General features: G+C 40.7%; 1 protein-coding gene across 7 annotated transcripts in view; it reads left to right on the top strand.

The window, feature by feature from the left end:
- UNC5D (unc-5 netrin receptor D) overlaps nt 1-14,743 on the top strand; it is a 114,079-nt gene that overhangs the window by 81,338 nt on the left and 17,998 nt on the right. For 3 of the 7 annotated variants that reach the window (XR_014932363.1, XM_085510505.1, XM_015883166.3), the window contains 5 exons: nt 5,557-5,737; nt 6,094-6,261; nt 7,212-7,376; nt 9,933-9,965; nt 13,818-14,003. Coding sequence is in view for 6 of the 7 variants with exons in the window: in XM_085510505.1 (XP_085366631.1) it covers nt 5,557-5,737; nt 6,094-6,261; nt 7,212-7,376; nt 9,933-9,965; nt 13,818-14,003 (733 nt within the window). In the remaining variant the exon portion in view is untranslated. The remainder of the gene's footprint in view (nt 1-5,556; nt 5,738-6,093; nt 6,262-7,211; nt 7,377-9,932; nt 9,966-13,817; nt 14,004-14,743) is intronic. The other 4 variants (XM_085510506.1, XM_015883167.3, XM_015883168.3 and 1 more) reach the window with 3 other exon arrangements.

A 14,743-nucleotide genomic window follows, 5' to 3' on the forward strand; every position in this document is an offset into this window, starting at 1 on the left:
GTGTATCACAGTGAGATCAAAGGAAAGCAGAACAGCACAGTGACTATAAGATGTTGTGTGCTGCTGTACTCGGAACACTGTTGTGCTGTTTCAGAGGTGAAAAGATTGTTAGGAGGCTGAAACATTCAACCTATCCAGCTAAGCTAGTATGAGAAAATTCCCCCTGGCAGGTATCTTGAATGGTTTACAACTTCAAAGTAGCAGCTGCATTTGTTATTGCGCTTTCTAGTTGTGTTTCTTTCTCACAACACACCTCTTTGTCTAAGCTAACGATTGCTCTCTCTGTTCAGGTTCTGCTGGTGCAATATACTCATGCTAGTCACTTCATCATCTGAAATGAGTATCACTGAAGTACTGTGAGACTGGTACCGTATAACATCACAGGTCCCAGCAATGTTTTACCACTCTAAACATATAGGTATACATTTAACGTAGTAAGTTGTGTTGCAGGTCTGCTTGGCTGTGCTCAGTGGCACAGCATGAGTAGCTTGTTTGTTAACAATTGTATTTCTTCATATAGAGAGAGTTGGGTTTTAAATACATTTTTAGGGTTTAAATACATTTTTAGCTTGTAGAACAGGAGGGTTCAGTAGTGGATAAAAAGGGGTTTCTCTTAGAGATATCTCACAGTTATCACATTCTGGAAGTTGTTGTATCTGAAGGGCACCTCTTACAAAAATGACTGGTATTAGTGTGATTGTGAACACAACATCAGTGCTGTGGGCTCTTTGTTTCCTTCTAAACATCCCACATCACAGCACTGAGGAACGCACACTTTGTGCAGCACGCTTGTAAAACAACATCTGTGGATTGTTATATTCCCTTAGATTTTGTGTTATCTAGAAAAAAGAAAAGCTCTGGCCTTACTAGCTCTGATTCTTTTATTATGAACCATCAAACAAGATACCATTAGCAGTAGTGCATTCAGCAACGTATGTTCTTAACAGTGGTTTAAAATAGCATGTCTGAGTCAACCTATTGCTCACCTTTGTCTTTAGCATTACAAGTAGAGAAGCACATACAAGCTGGTTATTTTTAGCATCACAGTTATGCAAGAGTGTACATGAAATACATGTTTATTTTCTTACTTTCCTTGACACATGAGCCCTTTTCCCCCTCCAGGATTATTCACCATTATCAGTTTTTGGTTGAGGTTGTAATCACACAAACAAAAATGCTTGCTTCATTGCAGATTAGATGTGGCTCTGAGGGTGGGTTCCACAAGAGAAGACAGCAGTGGTGTCTGGCCTGCATGGGAGGACAGCCTCCCTGGACTTCATTTGCTGTTTGAGTCTTACCCTCCTTGCAAGGCACCTGGAACAAAACAGGCTGAAAGGAAATGCATTAGCAGCACGCTGCCCTTGAGGTTTTTTGCAACCACTGAGAGCATCTCTTCAAAGAGAAGGTTCCTGTGCAGTTGCCACGTTGCCAACAAGAGTGCAAGCTGATTTATGAGTTGGTCGGTGTGTCAGATTCATGTAACGAGATTATATATTCAACCTAATGAAGGAAAAATATGCTTACCAGAACAGCATGACAGCACTGTGATTAAATGATTCGGTAACAGTGTTCTCTTGGTGGATTAATTTAAAAACCTTCAGCAGGTAGTTGACCTGCTGCTGCCTGTGTGTTTCTGCAGGTAGGCTCCTTGCAAGGAAGATCAATGCTTTTTGATTGTGTTGATAAAATAGAATGTGGTCGTGAAGGTAGATGTGAATTGCTTGGATCCTGCAAATGGGCTTTTGTGGTTATTAATCTCCCACAATGGCTTATGCTGATGGGAGGTTTCTCCTTTGTATCTGTGTGAGTTTTAGGGTAGAAAGCAAAACAAACTAGATCAAAGATCTGTTGCCATCTTAGTGCATCACTATCAGCAGAGAAACTGCCCTGTTTATCCTCATCCATTCTCACTGTAGTGCTAAGGAAGGTTTTCTAAGGTAGACACTTGCATTTTTTAGGAGTATAAATTTCATGCTAGATCAAGCTCAGTCTTGAAGGGAATGGATTTCACTGCCTTCCATAAAACACTGTAGGTCACAGTAAAAGCCATTTTTAGTAAGGCTCTTAAAGATTTGGGAATATGAGACCTAAATCAGTGATAAGTTAGAATGCTAGCCTAGTGCTGTAGTCTCCCAAGGTGTGCTCTGGAGTCAGCAGAGAAAAGTGTTGGAAGCCTTCCAGGCCTTCCCTTCATCTTGATGTGCAGGAGAACCTATTGCAAACCTTTTTTATTAAAAGAAACTTCTTTGGAGAGAAGAATTCATCTTTACTTCTAACGCATTATATTCTCCTGTTGAAGAAAAGCTGTAAACTGTCTACACTCTAAAAAACGTTTGTGCTGCCTTTAGTCAGGTGTTGACCTTTTCCCATCTTAAAATCATGAAGCATTTATCTAGCATACAGAAAGCAATTGATTCTCTCTTCAAGAGGAGCTGACATTCTAACTATATTATGTCTGATATATGTGTACTCAGGTTATTGACCACACGAGAAAGTCAGATGTTGTGTTTAAAGGGCAGGATAGTATAATCTACAGGCAGGAATACTAAGGTCTTTCATCTTCTGACCTATAAAATTATCGTGTGTGCCCAAAGATCTCTTGAGTTGTATTGCTTCTTCTGGGTGTTAAATCTCTTTGTATTCCCAAGCAAAATACCCTAAAAAGAATAGAAGATGCAGTGATGGGCAGCCAGCTGGCTCTTGGGATGCTTCAATTGTAGCAGATGATGAAGAAGCCTTAAGGCACCAAATCATGACATGAGATGCTTCTCATCTACTGCCTTTTCTCCAAGGTTTAACTGTTAAGTTGGGTATTAGAAACAACAACAAAAGCGAGTAGTTTCTATTAATGTAAATAAGAACTGTGTAAATTTATGCTCCCATAGAATCCACAGCTGTAGCCAAGGCAGCTGGAAAGAGGTGTTCCCATAGAAGCTGTATGGATATATCTGTCAATGAGGATGATATACATTCTGTGTTTATATTTCATATAGTGCAGTAGGACTCCCATCACCTGCAGCAACCCAAATGTTCCTGTGATGTGGAGCTATCAGGCTTTTATGTACTCTGTGCAATAGAGAGAAATACAGATGAGTTGTGATCGGCTTAACTTCTGAAAAGATACAGAAATAAGAAAGGTTTCATTAACTCCCATGGTAACCTACCTGGGATTTGGTGTACTCAACTGATTTCATTTTTATAGGGCTGTAAGCTGGTCTTTGATAATTGCTTTCTGTAATTAGAATAATTTATGATTATGCTAATTCATCTGCTGCCACCCAATACGTGGTAGCTGAATTAATCCATATCTGCCCCTGCACTTCTTCAGGAGATCATTACATGATTAGCCTTTGTTACTAATTGATGGCAGTGTTTGAGTTCTGAGCAGATCTATTTCAGGAGGCAAAAAAAAAAAAAGATGTTTTTATAAGCAGTTATTGACAGGCATCTGAAGTCTAGTTCAAGATATAAACACGTAAGGACTTAAGATAGGCTAATGCTTACAAAGAAATGTATTTTGAAATGTTATGAGCAACTGTATGACCTCCACTGGTGGAAAATTGAGGCAAGTTAAATACCAATAGGTTCCAAGTCTGCAGTTCAGAGATGACAGGTTGGCAGTTCAGCCCACGTACCTCATTTCCACACGAAGATGCAGTAACTTCCTTTGTTGCCTTTCTTTGCTTGATTATTTTGTGTGTTGGTTCTGCATGTGTTTGTGTGATGAAATGGCTGCACCACTGCAAGTATCAGCAACCTGCTGGCATTGTGAGGCCTTTACAGTTATCAGATCTTCCTCATCTCTTGGCTTTCCATCTTTGAAGGCATTCATCTGCTGAGGTTGAAGCACTCTTTTTCTCTTTGAGTGCTGGAGTTAGCAATGTGTATTCGCAGTGCCATCAGGCCTCCAGATAAGAAGCAAAAGGCAACGCATGCCCCTGTTTACAGATCGCTTTTGATCGCGCATCTCTCAATGCCTCCACGTTTACATTCTGTCTGTTTAATGTTCTTCCTTCACAGTGAACATCATTCTTTTAAATGCTTTACATTAACGTAAACATTTTTCATCCACCAAATGTTGCAGTCCTGCATGCAATAAAGAATGGATCAGGATTCATTCTCTCCTGGAAAAGCTCTATAAGAACACAGAGCTAGAGACAAACATCTTACATGCTTACTGGAAGCTCTGATTATAGTTTTCTGGTTTTGTTATATATTCTTGCCTAATTGCATGTTGAGAAAAGAGTATATGGAGCAAAAATCTGCTTTCTGCCTGAAATAATACACATCGTACTCAGCTCATGCTTCTTTTGACAGGTGAGTAAAATAATCCCTTTATTTACTCCCAGTGTCACTGTGTAAAGCAACGGTACCACAAAGCCCAGCTCATGTCAAGGGAAGCCCCCATTGTGAGCTGCCCCAGATGTGAGAGGCAGTGGACAGGTCCCAGCTACCAAATGGCTGATGCTACTGGAAGGGAAACCTGCTGTCTGGCATGAATTCTAATTGGCTTTGATGGTCAGCTTTTGCTGATTTGTTTATAAATTGGGCAGTCTACAAATTGCAGGCCATCTGCACAGAACAGTGTGCTAATGAATGTCTGTAGCCAGCAAATCCATAAGCTCATTACCAGGAAGTTACGGGTCCTTCTGCAAGTTCCCAAATGAATTTATTCATGTGAAGGGTGTTCAACTTCAGGTTATGGCCATACCTCCTTCAGGTCTGGAATAACTATTGAAGTGAGTCACATTTGTTCAGTCTTCCAGTAGATTCTGCTTCTATTTTAGTTTTTCAGTTCTGTTACAGCAGCTTACCTTGCCTTCGATATTTGGTTCAGATGTTTCAAATAGAGCAATGCTTTGTGGACAGTTCTGGGTCTGCTCAGAAATGTGCTGATTAGTGAACTAGAGATGTGCTGAAGTGTATTGTACACAGTATTTCACAGTATTTATGTGCCTTGAAAACAAATGCTAATGTTCTCTTAGTTTTGTAGTGTTTATTTAAATTGAGTCAGTGTATTTGCAGTTAGTGAGCTTTAATTGTGAATTATTTGAATGGCGAATGTCATTGCTTGGATTGATATCAAGCTTACGTAGTATTAAGTTTAACTGATCATTGTTCAATGGTTTGAACATGTAAAGTGCTGTGTTCTGCAGTGTAATTGTAAATAACTGTTCTCTTCTCTCCCCCATCCTCTTCTTTCTCATCTTCTTTTTTTCCAAGTAGAACAAACATATCTTTTTCTTTATAACCCACATCCTTATGAGTCTAAACCAGCTCTCTGCCATTTTCTTTTTCCTCTTACTTTATTTGTTAATTCAGTATTTCAATTGCTGCGTCTTTGCTAATTAGCTCCAGGCTCTTCAGTTAAGGACTGTTTTTTCTCCTTGACCTTGTGAATGCCTGCCTTGCTGAGAATCTCATCCTACCTTACTTCTATTCCACTGTTTATAAGATTGAAGTACCATTTATTAATGAAGTCACTGAAAGATAACTTTGGACTTCCTGCTTCCAGCCTTTCGTGTGTCATATTATGTTTTCTCCTTCCCTTTCCAGGTGGAATGGCTGAAGAATGAGGAGCCCATAGATTCCAACCTGGATGAGAACATTGACACCAGAGCAGACCACAACCTGATCATCCGTCAGGCACGTCTGTCTGACTCTGGGAACTACACCTGCATGGCTGCCAACATTGTTGCCAAGAGGAGGAGCATGTCTGCTACAGTTGTGGTTTATGGTTGGTGGAAATGCGATAATTATATATTGATTATGGAAAAGCCTGAAGTCTGTACTTTTAGAGCCTTCAGTTGTATTTTTAACGCACAACTGGTTCTAAATCAAATGGCTGATCACACTCCTGTTATATTTATTTCTGCTGCTCGAGGCTGAATTCGCGCCTGTTGTTACAGTGGTTGGAATGATGACTTTCCTGTTTGTGATGGACGGTTCCCAGAAGTTCTGTCAGTACTAAGAGTCTGCATTCCATATACCAATAAGCTAATTCTGCTTATGAATGAAGCAATCTAAGCAGATTTGTTGTTTAGTGTCTCTTAGAGCACTTTGCAACACCTCAACCACAGTTCTATGTTGCAGTTAACGGCGGCTGGTCATCGTGGACTGAATGGTCCAACTGCAATGCGCGGTGTGGTCGGGGCTGGCAGAAGCGATCGCGGACCTGCACCAACCCTGCCCCGCTCAACGGAGGGGCGTTCTGCGAAGGAATGTCCGTACAGAAGATCACCTGCACTTCTCTTTGCCCTGGTGAGACATGCAGAGTCCTGTAAGGAATCACGTTAAATGGCACACTTCACCTAGACCTTTTTCTTTCTGGAATGTTTTGTAGACTGTTGTGCTTTTACTAGCCTACTGAGGTTAAAAGAAACAAAGCAAAAAGAGACACTTGAATCTGTTGCAAGTGAACAGAGCTGCCTTTACCTAATTCTGGAGTCTCTGCTTCACAATTATTGCTATTTAGTAGGATTGTATGCATTCAATTTTGAAGACCTTGTTTGCCTGGGATCACAGCAACAGACCCTTTGGCTCTTAGCAAATCTCTCTTCTAGCTTTGGAGTTTTTGTTACAACGTGTTCTGAATTGGCATTTAAAAAAATAATATTTTCTATACTTGTCTCTGTGTTAATTTGATTATTCTTCAGTCTGTTGCGTGAGAAAAAATGGAGACTCTGGAATCCCTTCTCTTTAGAGACAGGGTCAGGCACAGCCACATATCAGCCAGCAAAGCACCATACTGATCCATCGTGTTGCACAGGGCATTAGTTGGAGATCTGCAAGGCTGGCTGTGCTTTTTGTGTCAATGTCAGCATCATTTCTCTGGTAGGTTAATGTGCAGCCTCTTTGCATCAGCCTGTTTTAAGGCGGAATTGGCATTGAAGCGTTAGAAGCTAATAGGTAGGTGGCACCAGAAACGTTTCCTCCTGCAGTTTTAATTGACTACATTTGCAGAGTATTGCACACTGGTGCTATTCTAAAAGCTTCTACGTTGCCCATTTAAGGCGGTACACTGCTATAATGCTGCATTTTAACTTCACATCTGATGCTGTACAACTCTTGAGAAATAAATACAGCCTTGTGTTCTACTTGGTGCAACCTGAGGGGAGATATAAAACAAGTTTTCTTCGTAGGGAAGTTGGAACTACACCACTTTGGTAAGCAATAACAACATTTGCCTTTCTTTTCCCCTCCCCATTCAGTGGATGGAAACTGGGAGGTGTGGAGTGAATGGTCTGTGTGCAGCCCGGAGTGTGAGCATTTGAGGGTTCGGGAATGTATTGCACCAGCTCCACGAAATGGAGGAAAGTACTGCGAGGGCCTGAGCCAGGAGTCAGAGAACTGCACCGAAGGGCTTTGCATTCAAGGTGGGTAACAGTTTGTGCTCCGTGGCCCAACGCGGATAGAAAATGCAGTGGTTCTGCCTCACATCTGTGTCAGCAGAGCTCCTGTGGGTGGTTTCGCTGTGTTTTGTAGCATGTTCTTTACCTATTCGTTATCAGATGACTGAAAATACAAGTAAAGGTTTTCTGCGATGTGTAATTATGACCATCTGCTGCAACATATTTCATAGAAAGTACTCCTGAGCTCCCTACTTTTTCATGCAAGGAAATTGGCAAAGCACCAATGTGAATGTGCTTGGTGCAAGAGCTGTTTTGGGTCAAAGTTGACTTCCAGTTTCTTGCAAGTAAAAAACAAAGGCAAACCTACTTGACAGCCAGTTCATTACCTGGGACAGGATTTGCCCTTCTGGAAAGCATCTCATTCATAAAAGGAGGTCTCATTTAGGTCATGTTTCCAAGGAAGGCCTTAATGATGCTGCAAGGTGGTGAAGACCACCTGTTCTTCTCTGAGGGTGATATGCTTGCATGTTGTGTGGTTGCATGTCAGTTCTGCGTTCCTCTGCTATGCTGTGCTTATGCTTTAGCGGCAAAGGAACAAATATGGCATTATGCTCATTCTGGTAACCTGAAAGGAGCATATGGCCTGAGGAAAAGCCATGCTTGTTAAGCACTGAGATGGATGATTTACGTTTTACCTGATGGAGCAGGCTTCATTCTGTGGCAGCAGTCACTGAAACTCCCTGAGTCCTTGTAGCACAGTTTGTTTCAGATACAGACCAGGCCTCTGGGCACTGCTGTGGTATCAGAAACACAGGCTTTTCCTGGCAGCTTCTCCAGCTCAGCTTCTCTGCTTCTGAGCTCATCCAGGCAGGTTTTGGAATGCTCCTATGTCAGCCTCTGCAGTGTTTGTTATAACTTCAGTATCAGCTCCACTTGCTCTCTGATGTTACAGAAGTGCAGTGGGTCAATGTGCTATGCTAGGCAGCTCTCTTTCAAGGACCAGCTCTTCTATTTAATGCTGATTCCAGGAGTGAATTTTCAGCAAGTATTTTAGGACAAAAGTCTCTGAAGCTTTTAGTATGAACAGAGGTTTCATGTGCTGGTCAAATCTCTATCCGTGATACTGCAGGTAGAGGAAAAGGACATAGTGCTTGGAATTCCACTCACAAGCCTGTGGTACCAACCCACAGTAATTTGGTGTTGAGAACCTTCTCAGTATTTATACACAACAGACTTTCACTGGGACTTGAACAGCATAAGAGGAAGCCAAAGCCCTGTGACACAGAAGCTGTTGCTCCTCCTTTTGCTGGGCAGTAGCAGAGAGAACGAGCTGGCTCTGAAACTTCCATGTGCATTCAATTAGACTATAGTATTGAATGTCTCATTTCTTTCATCTTTGAGCATGATACCATTCCTCCTTTATGGGTCGTGCTGTATACATATACTGGTGTCAAATTATTTTTAGGAGCATAATTGCTTTCTCAGCTAATAGGAATTGATGCAATTACCCTATTTTTTGAATTCTTTTCCCCTGCTCATCTTCCGATATGTTCCTTTCCTTCTCTGCTTTTCATCCCACTGGGAATTGCAAAGGAAATGCAGTGCAGTGCTTCAGATAACTAATCTCCAGGAGGTTATTTATCAGGCACAACTTGTTAACTTTGTTCCTTTCGTGAGGCAAAAATAGAAATGAAATATTCCTCTGGTTAACGAGGATGAAGTCTAATGAAAGTAAAGGGAAGAACATCAGATGCTGGAGATACGTGGCCCTGTACGGAACAAGCAGGAACAGTTTTAATCCCCATCATGAATTTTATGACCTAGAGTCAATGAATGAAACAGCCATAAACTGGGGGCTCTGCATTCTCAGGTTATCCCTTCTTCAGTCCCTGACCAGAGAGGCTGGGATTAACAGAAAGAAGGCATCCTTTCAGTCCCAGGAATGTTGCTTTTTCTTGATTCTTGCTTTGGTTTTTGACTGACCATGGATGGATCCAGATAGCTCAGTTCACATTTTACTGCTGCAAAACCTCAGCTTGATAATTTCACATCTGTAAATACATGCTTACACGTTCAAGTAGTGCATTGGTTCTGTATGTTATTTTTATACACGTGTAGGTGTCAATAGTTTTGTGTATTTAATAGAGACACAAATATGAGTATATTGGACGTATTGAGGGATAATACATTTTTAAAATGCCACTAACTTTTTAATATATCAAGCGTACAAAGAAAGAAATCATAACTGAACTATCAAGTGATCCATTTCCATGTATTGAACTTCCTTGTTGGACGCGTTGTGTTCTAAATAAGAGCATCCAAAAAGAAGCTAACAAATACTCAAATTAACCAAGTGAGAAATGACTGCAAAAGGACTTCCTGAAAGAGATTTAGAAAAAGAAGATGAAGGGAAGAAAATATGGACAATGTAAAATATTCATACTGTCAGCTAACACAGAGAAAATGTTTCATTTATAGAGCTAGACAGACGCGATGCAGGAAATAGATATTCTCCATGTAAATTTATTAAGTGCAACTTTCTCTCTCTCTCTCTCTCTCTCTGTCTCTTTCTTTCTCTAGATAAAAAACCTCTTCATGAAATAAAATCCCAAAGTAAGTTATTTTCTTTCCTCTTGTAAATATGATTTTTCTCATCTTCTCTGCCATTCTGTTTTATTTGTTTAGAAACTGAATACAGCTGAAGGTTATATGAAAGGCTTTCATATCTACTGAAAGCATCTTTTTAGCAGCCTGGTGATCATAGCTTTTGGACTAACTATAAAAGGAGTGACTGTTCTTCAGTAATTTTGTGTCTTGCTGAGCCCTGCGTATCTTCACATCAATCTCTTGAGGACTTGTGATTAGGGGGAAACTAATAAGGTAATATAGGAGTTTGGCCTTCTTGGTTCCAGTCTGTCTCCACTACTTGCTCTGCTCACTCGATTTATCACCGGTGAAGGGTGTTTGTGTGCTTTACTACTTACCATTTGTATACTGCTTTTCAGGAGCTCCTATCCTGCATAGTTTCTCAGTTTTCTGTTGATTTCAGTGGAATTTTAGTTAAAATAAGAGTGGTGCCTTTGGTTTGGATTGAATTAATCTTCCATCAAAGCCACAACCTCGATGAAGCCTGTCCTCTTTTAAAGCTGTTGCTTTTCTCTTATAAACCTTATACAACATTTTGAGGATTACTCACTGCTTAATTTTCAACAAAATTTCTTATAATTTTGACTAATAAATAAATAGGTTAATAAATACATTTTTTTGCTTTACTCTTTTGAAGGACTTAGTGTAAGAGTCCATTTGTCCTGTGCATCCAATGTAGTGAGTCCTATTGTTTGCATCTCCTTTAAAGAGGGATCCTTCTATGATGTATATGAGTTGTGTGTTTGCCACGGGGATCCCATTATTTGGGATTTCATGGGAGGTGCATCCCATGTCTGTGTTCCTGGAGCTGCCTCCTGCTGGGTCGCACCAACCCATCTGTTGAATGCAACTGACACATTTTTGTATATCCGTGCTGTTCCCATTTAATTAGAGAATCTTGAAAGAGCATTAGTTAAATTGCTTTAATTTCTGATTTATTTAAAAAAAACCCAGAACCTTAATGGCATTGATTTTAGCACATAAGGTTCCTTGGAGAATTAAATGGTTTCTTTAGCTGTGGGGTTAGAAACATGTCGTACAGCTTGCTGCTATTCAGTGAAACAGGAACTTCATTTAAGACTACATGAATCATCGCTGATGCAAAATCAAAGTCAATTATGAAGATAATTGAGAAACAACCTGTTCTACTAACTAGCCTTTACATTATGCTCTGACTTTTGGTTCTTACTCTCAAGGTTTAGCTGAGTGAAGCAATGGATTTCAAGTTGCTAAGGGGCATCAAAAGTAAGAGAGGTGGAAAATAAGGGAGGATGGGAAGCCAAACGAATCTTTCCCATCTCCTAGCAAACTCTAATGGGAGACTGGGGGAAATACATGCCTTGCATATCTCCTGGAAAGCACTTATTGTAAATGAGATAATTTAATCAATTACATTTCCTAATGTACTAAACCAAATGTTTCATTTTCTCCTCCTGCACATCTTAAATTATCTTCAGGTGCTGTAGGAAACTTAATCATAGTTAATAGAAACTTCATTACCATCAAATGTGCTTTCAATAAATGTTGTGTAACAGTGTCAGAAGGTGGAGTGAAATATAGGCTGTGATTACCACAAACATGTGCCCTGTAACTGAAATGTGTGAAAGTTGGAGCCCTTTGCAAAGCAGTCACCACCTCCTCGGGGCTGGGAGGATGCAGTTCTTTAACCCATCATTAGCCAAGTTGGTGGCAGAGTATCACAGTTAATTCCCTGAAACAACAAAATAGATTGGAAATAGAAAATTGGAAGGATAGAAACATAAATAATTTCTGTGCGTGATGCTAGAGAATAAAATGGAGGTAAAGCAGTGTGTGATTGAAGCACTGGATTTGGATTCAAGTATTCTTGGTTTGAGGTATTTCCCGGGTCTCCCTTTGTACCCTGGTCTTCTTGCATTTACATTTTCCACCTGAAATAAGAGAATAGAGGCAACTCCCTTTGTTAGTCTGATACGTTTCCATTGCCAACTAAGAGCTTACTTTCTGCAATTAAAAAGTGCAGAATTCTGCAGGGAAAAACAAAGATATCTTTTTCCCAGTAATTCATTTGGAAGAAGCTTGTTGTAATTGTGAATTTGGATCTGAGCTGTTTACTTCCAAGGTTTCTCAGTTGTGATTACTTGTCGTGAGAGGCCGCAGTGGATGGATGTCTCCTGGAAGCTGATATTTGCACAAACTGAAGCTCGGTGATGTTTTTTGTTGTTGTTTTTCCTTTTCAGCAGATTGCAAATATGTTCAAAATTGGAACGTTTTTCAGTACAAGGTTATTTGAGAACAGCCTCAGCCTACTTAAGAGCAGTGTTTTCCTACTCTGTTTCCTTGCTGCTGCAATTCATATGGCATTTTTACTTGCGTTAGAGTACATCTGAACTTGATGATTGCGTTTGGCAGCTGCTGTGCCTTCCCAGGAAGTTCAGCTTTGCGTTGTTGTCAGCCATGTAGTTTATGTAGGAAACTGGTGAGCCACAAACACTGGCTTTGCAAGTGCTGCCCATAGGTCATAATTTCCTTCACTTCAGTGGTTTGTGGTTTCATGTTCATTTTAAAAGTTCAGCTAAAATAAAGTTATCTGACTCCTAGAGAAAAGGATGCACAACAGAAGGCTCCTCCCATTTATTAAGCAGTTTCACTAATTATTTATGTATCTTGAATTTGACTTCCTGCCATATATATTCACTGGTACTGAGTAGTCTGTTTTTCCTGGTTATTTTTTGTCTCTGTCATTTGTTATAAATGCGTGTTTTGTACCAACGTGCTCCTCACCTGATAGCAGGAAGCAACGTGGAGTGAGATAGCAGGTGATGCACGGGGTGAATGTACAACATTATCTCTTCCTCTAAGCTGGAGTTTGGCATTAAGGGAGCTGTTGAAGGACCCACTATGTACACTTCCAAGTAGTTTAATTTCATGGTACATGGTCCTAAATCCCTGTAGATCTAGAACAGCAGGACTGGATAATTCAATTGCATAATATTGCAGGTTTTATTTGGATTCATTCTTTCAAATAAAGAAATCCCTCTTCTTTGCTGTAAAAAGTTTGAAGTCTTAGGAAAGTTGGTTGTAAGCTTAAAGTGTGGATGTGGTCAGAGGAAAGGCTTTGGGTTCCAGCCCGTTTCCAACACCAGGATTCCACCAAGATATGCAGGGTATTGTCAACCATTCTCCAAGCTTTGAGAGAGTGGATTGTTCGTTCTTAAGCTAAAGCTCACACAAAAAATAAAGAGGGGAGGAAGAGAAAATCTCCACTAAGAGTTTTTTCAGAGGATTTATGACATCCTGGATTAGTTCTAGAATTGAAAACAAGAAACTTATGTGTCCCTGGAAGCCATCAGTGAATGAGAATCCTGCAGTACATAAAACAACTCTCCCTGGCTTCAGTTCTTCCACGTTCTCCCCTCTAAGGGCTGCATTACCATACTTTAATGATCTCCACTGGGCAAGAATGGGAGAGGACGGCATACCTGAGTGCACAGCCTGAGCTAGCAGCGTGTGCTAAGGAGAGAAGGTATTTAGTAGTAAGCACTCTGCTTCTGGCTGCTACAAGTCCAACTATCCCACTTCAAGAAAACCTCAAATACCACGATGCAGCTCCTAAATCAATATAAGCTTACCACATGGAATGAGGCACCAGGAAATTTGTTCATGCTTTCAAATGCTTGCTCCTCAGTATTCTATCCTGCTGTGATCTGTCCCAAGTTTATGCCTCGAGCTTTACTCCTCTGGCCATGTGTCTGTGGCTGCATACAATCCTCGCTGCTGGGAACACTCCAGGCATTTTCATGAGCATTTCTGACTCGGTATCCACTTTTTCTCCTTCAGATATAGAGACAGCCAGTGACATTGCCCTGTACTCTGGCCTGGGAGCAGCAGTCATTGCTGTAGCTGTGCTGGTGGTTGGTGTTACCCTTTACAGACGGAGTCAGAGTGAGTACGGCGTGGATGTGATTGATTCATCTGCACTGACAGGAGGCTTCCAGACATTTAATTTTAAAACAGTCAGACAAGGTTAGTGTTGTGATTTCATTTTCTTCTCTCCAGAGCCCCTACTACAAAGAGATACCAAGCTCATATGTGATGACTGGCTGCAGGAGGGCACTCCAGCTTAATGCTAAGCAGACACATCTGGAGCCAGGGAAGGGCAGATCTGCTACATAGAGTGGGATCGGGGGACTGAACCATGATGTAGTCTCTGCTACTGATTTATCACAGCAACTTGGGTGTATAGTCTTTCTTGACGATGCTCTAAGCGCTTCAGAAATACTGTCATTAGATTCTATGCTGATGTTTGTGACTTATAGGAAGTTTTTGAGCTTGAATGCTCCTAGATGGACAGCTGTGATATTTCTCCCTGTATTAGTCTTGTCCCACTTTCAACCAGCCTTCCCTCAAGCACAAAGCTGTCCTTTTCTGCAAGCTCACCAAAAAGTTCTACCCGATGGGTTGTAATTAAAAACAAAAGCATGCACACTGAACCAAATCCAAAACAAAACAGAAGTTCCTTCATGGATTTATGCATGTTGGAATTGCCTGAAGTACAAAATACAGCGATCGAGTTCCTGATAGATCTTCTGCACTGTTTCATCTCGGTCTCAACATCACCCTCTTTGATTTTAAGGCATGAGGCTGCCAGGAAAGAAGAGCAAATCAAAAAGGAAACGATTGTGAGGTCAAGAAGAGTTGTCTGATGCAAAAGGAATTAAAGCTCAGTTATGTAAATTTCCAGTGCTTACTTCGGTACTTTTATA

Source organism: Coturnix japonica, chromosome 10 (genome assembly GCF_054131305.1).
Source record: "Coturnix japonica strain WE chromosome 10, WE-NBRP24, whole genome shotgun sequence".
NCBI classification, from domain to species: Eukaryota; Metazoa; Chordata; class Aves; order Galliformes; family Phasianidae; genus Coturnix; species Coturnix japonica.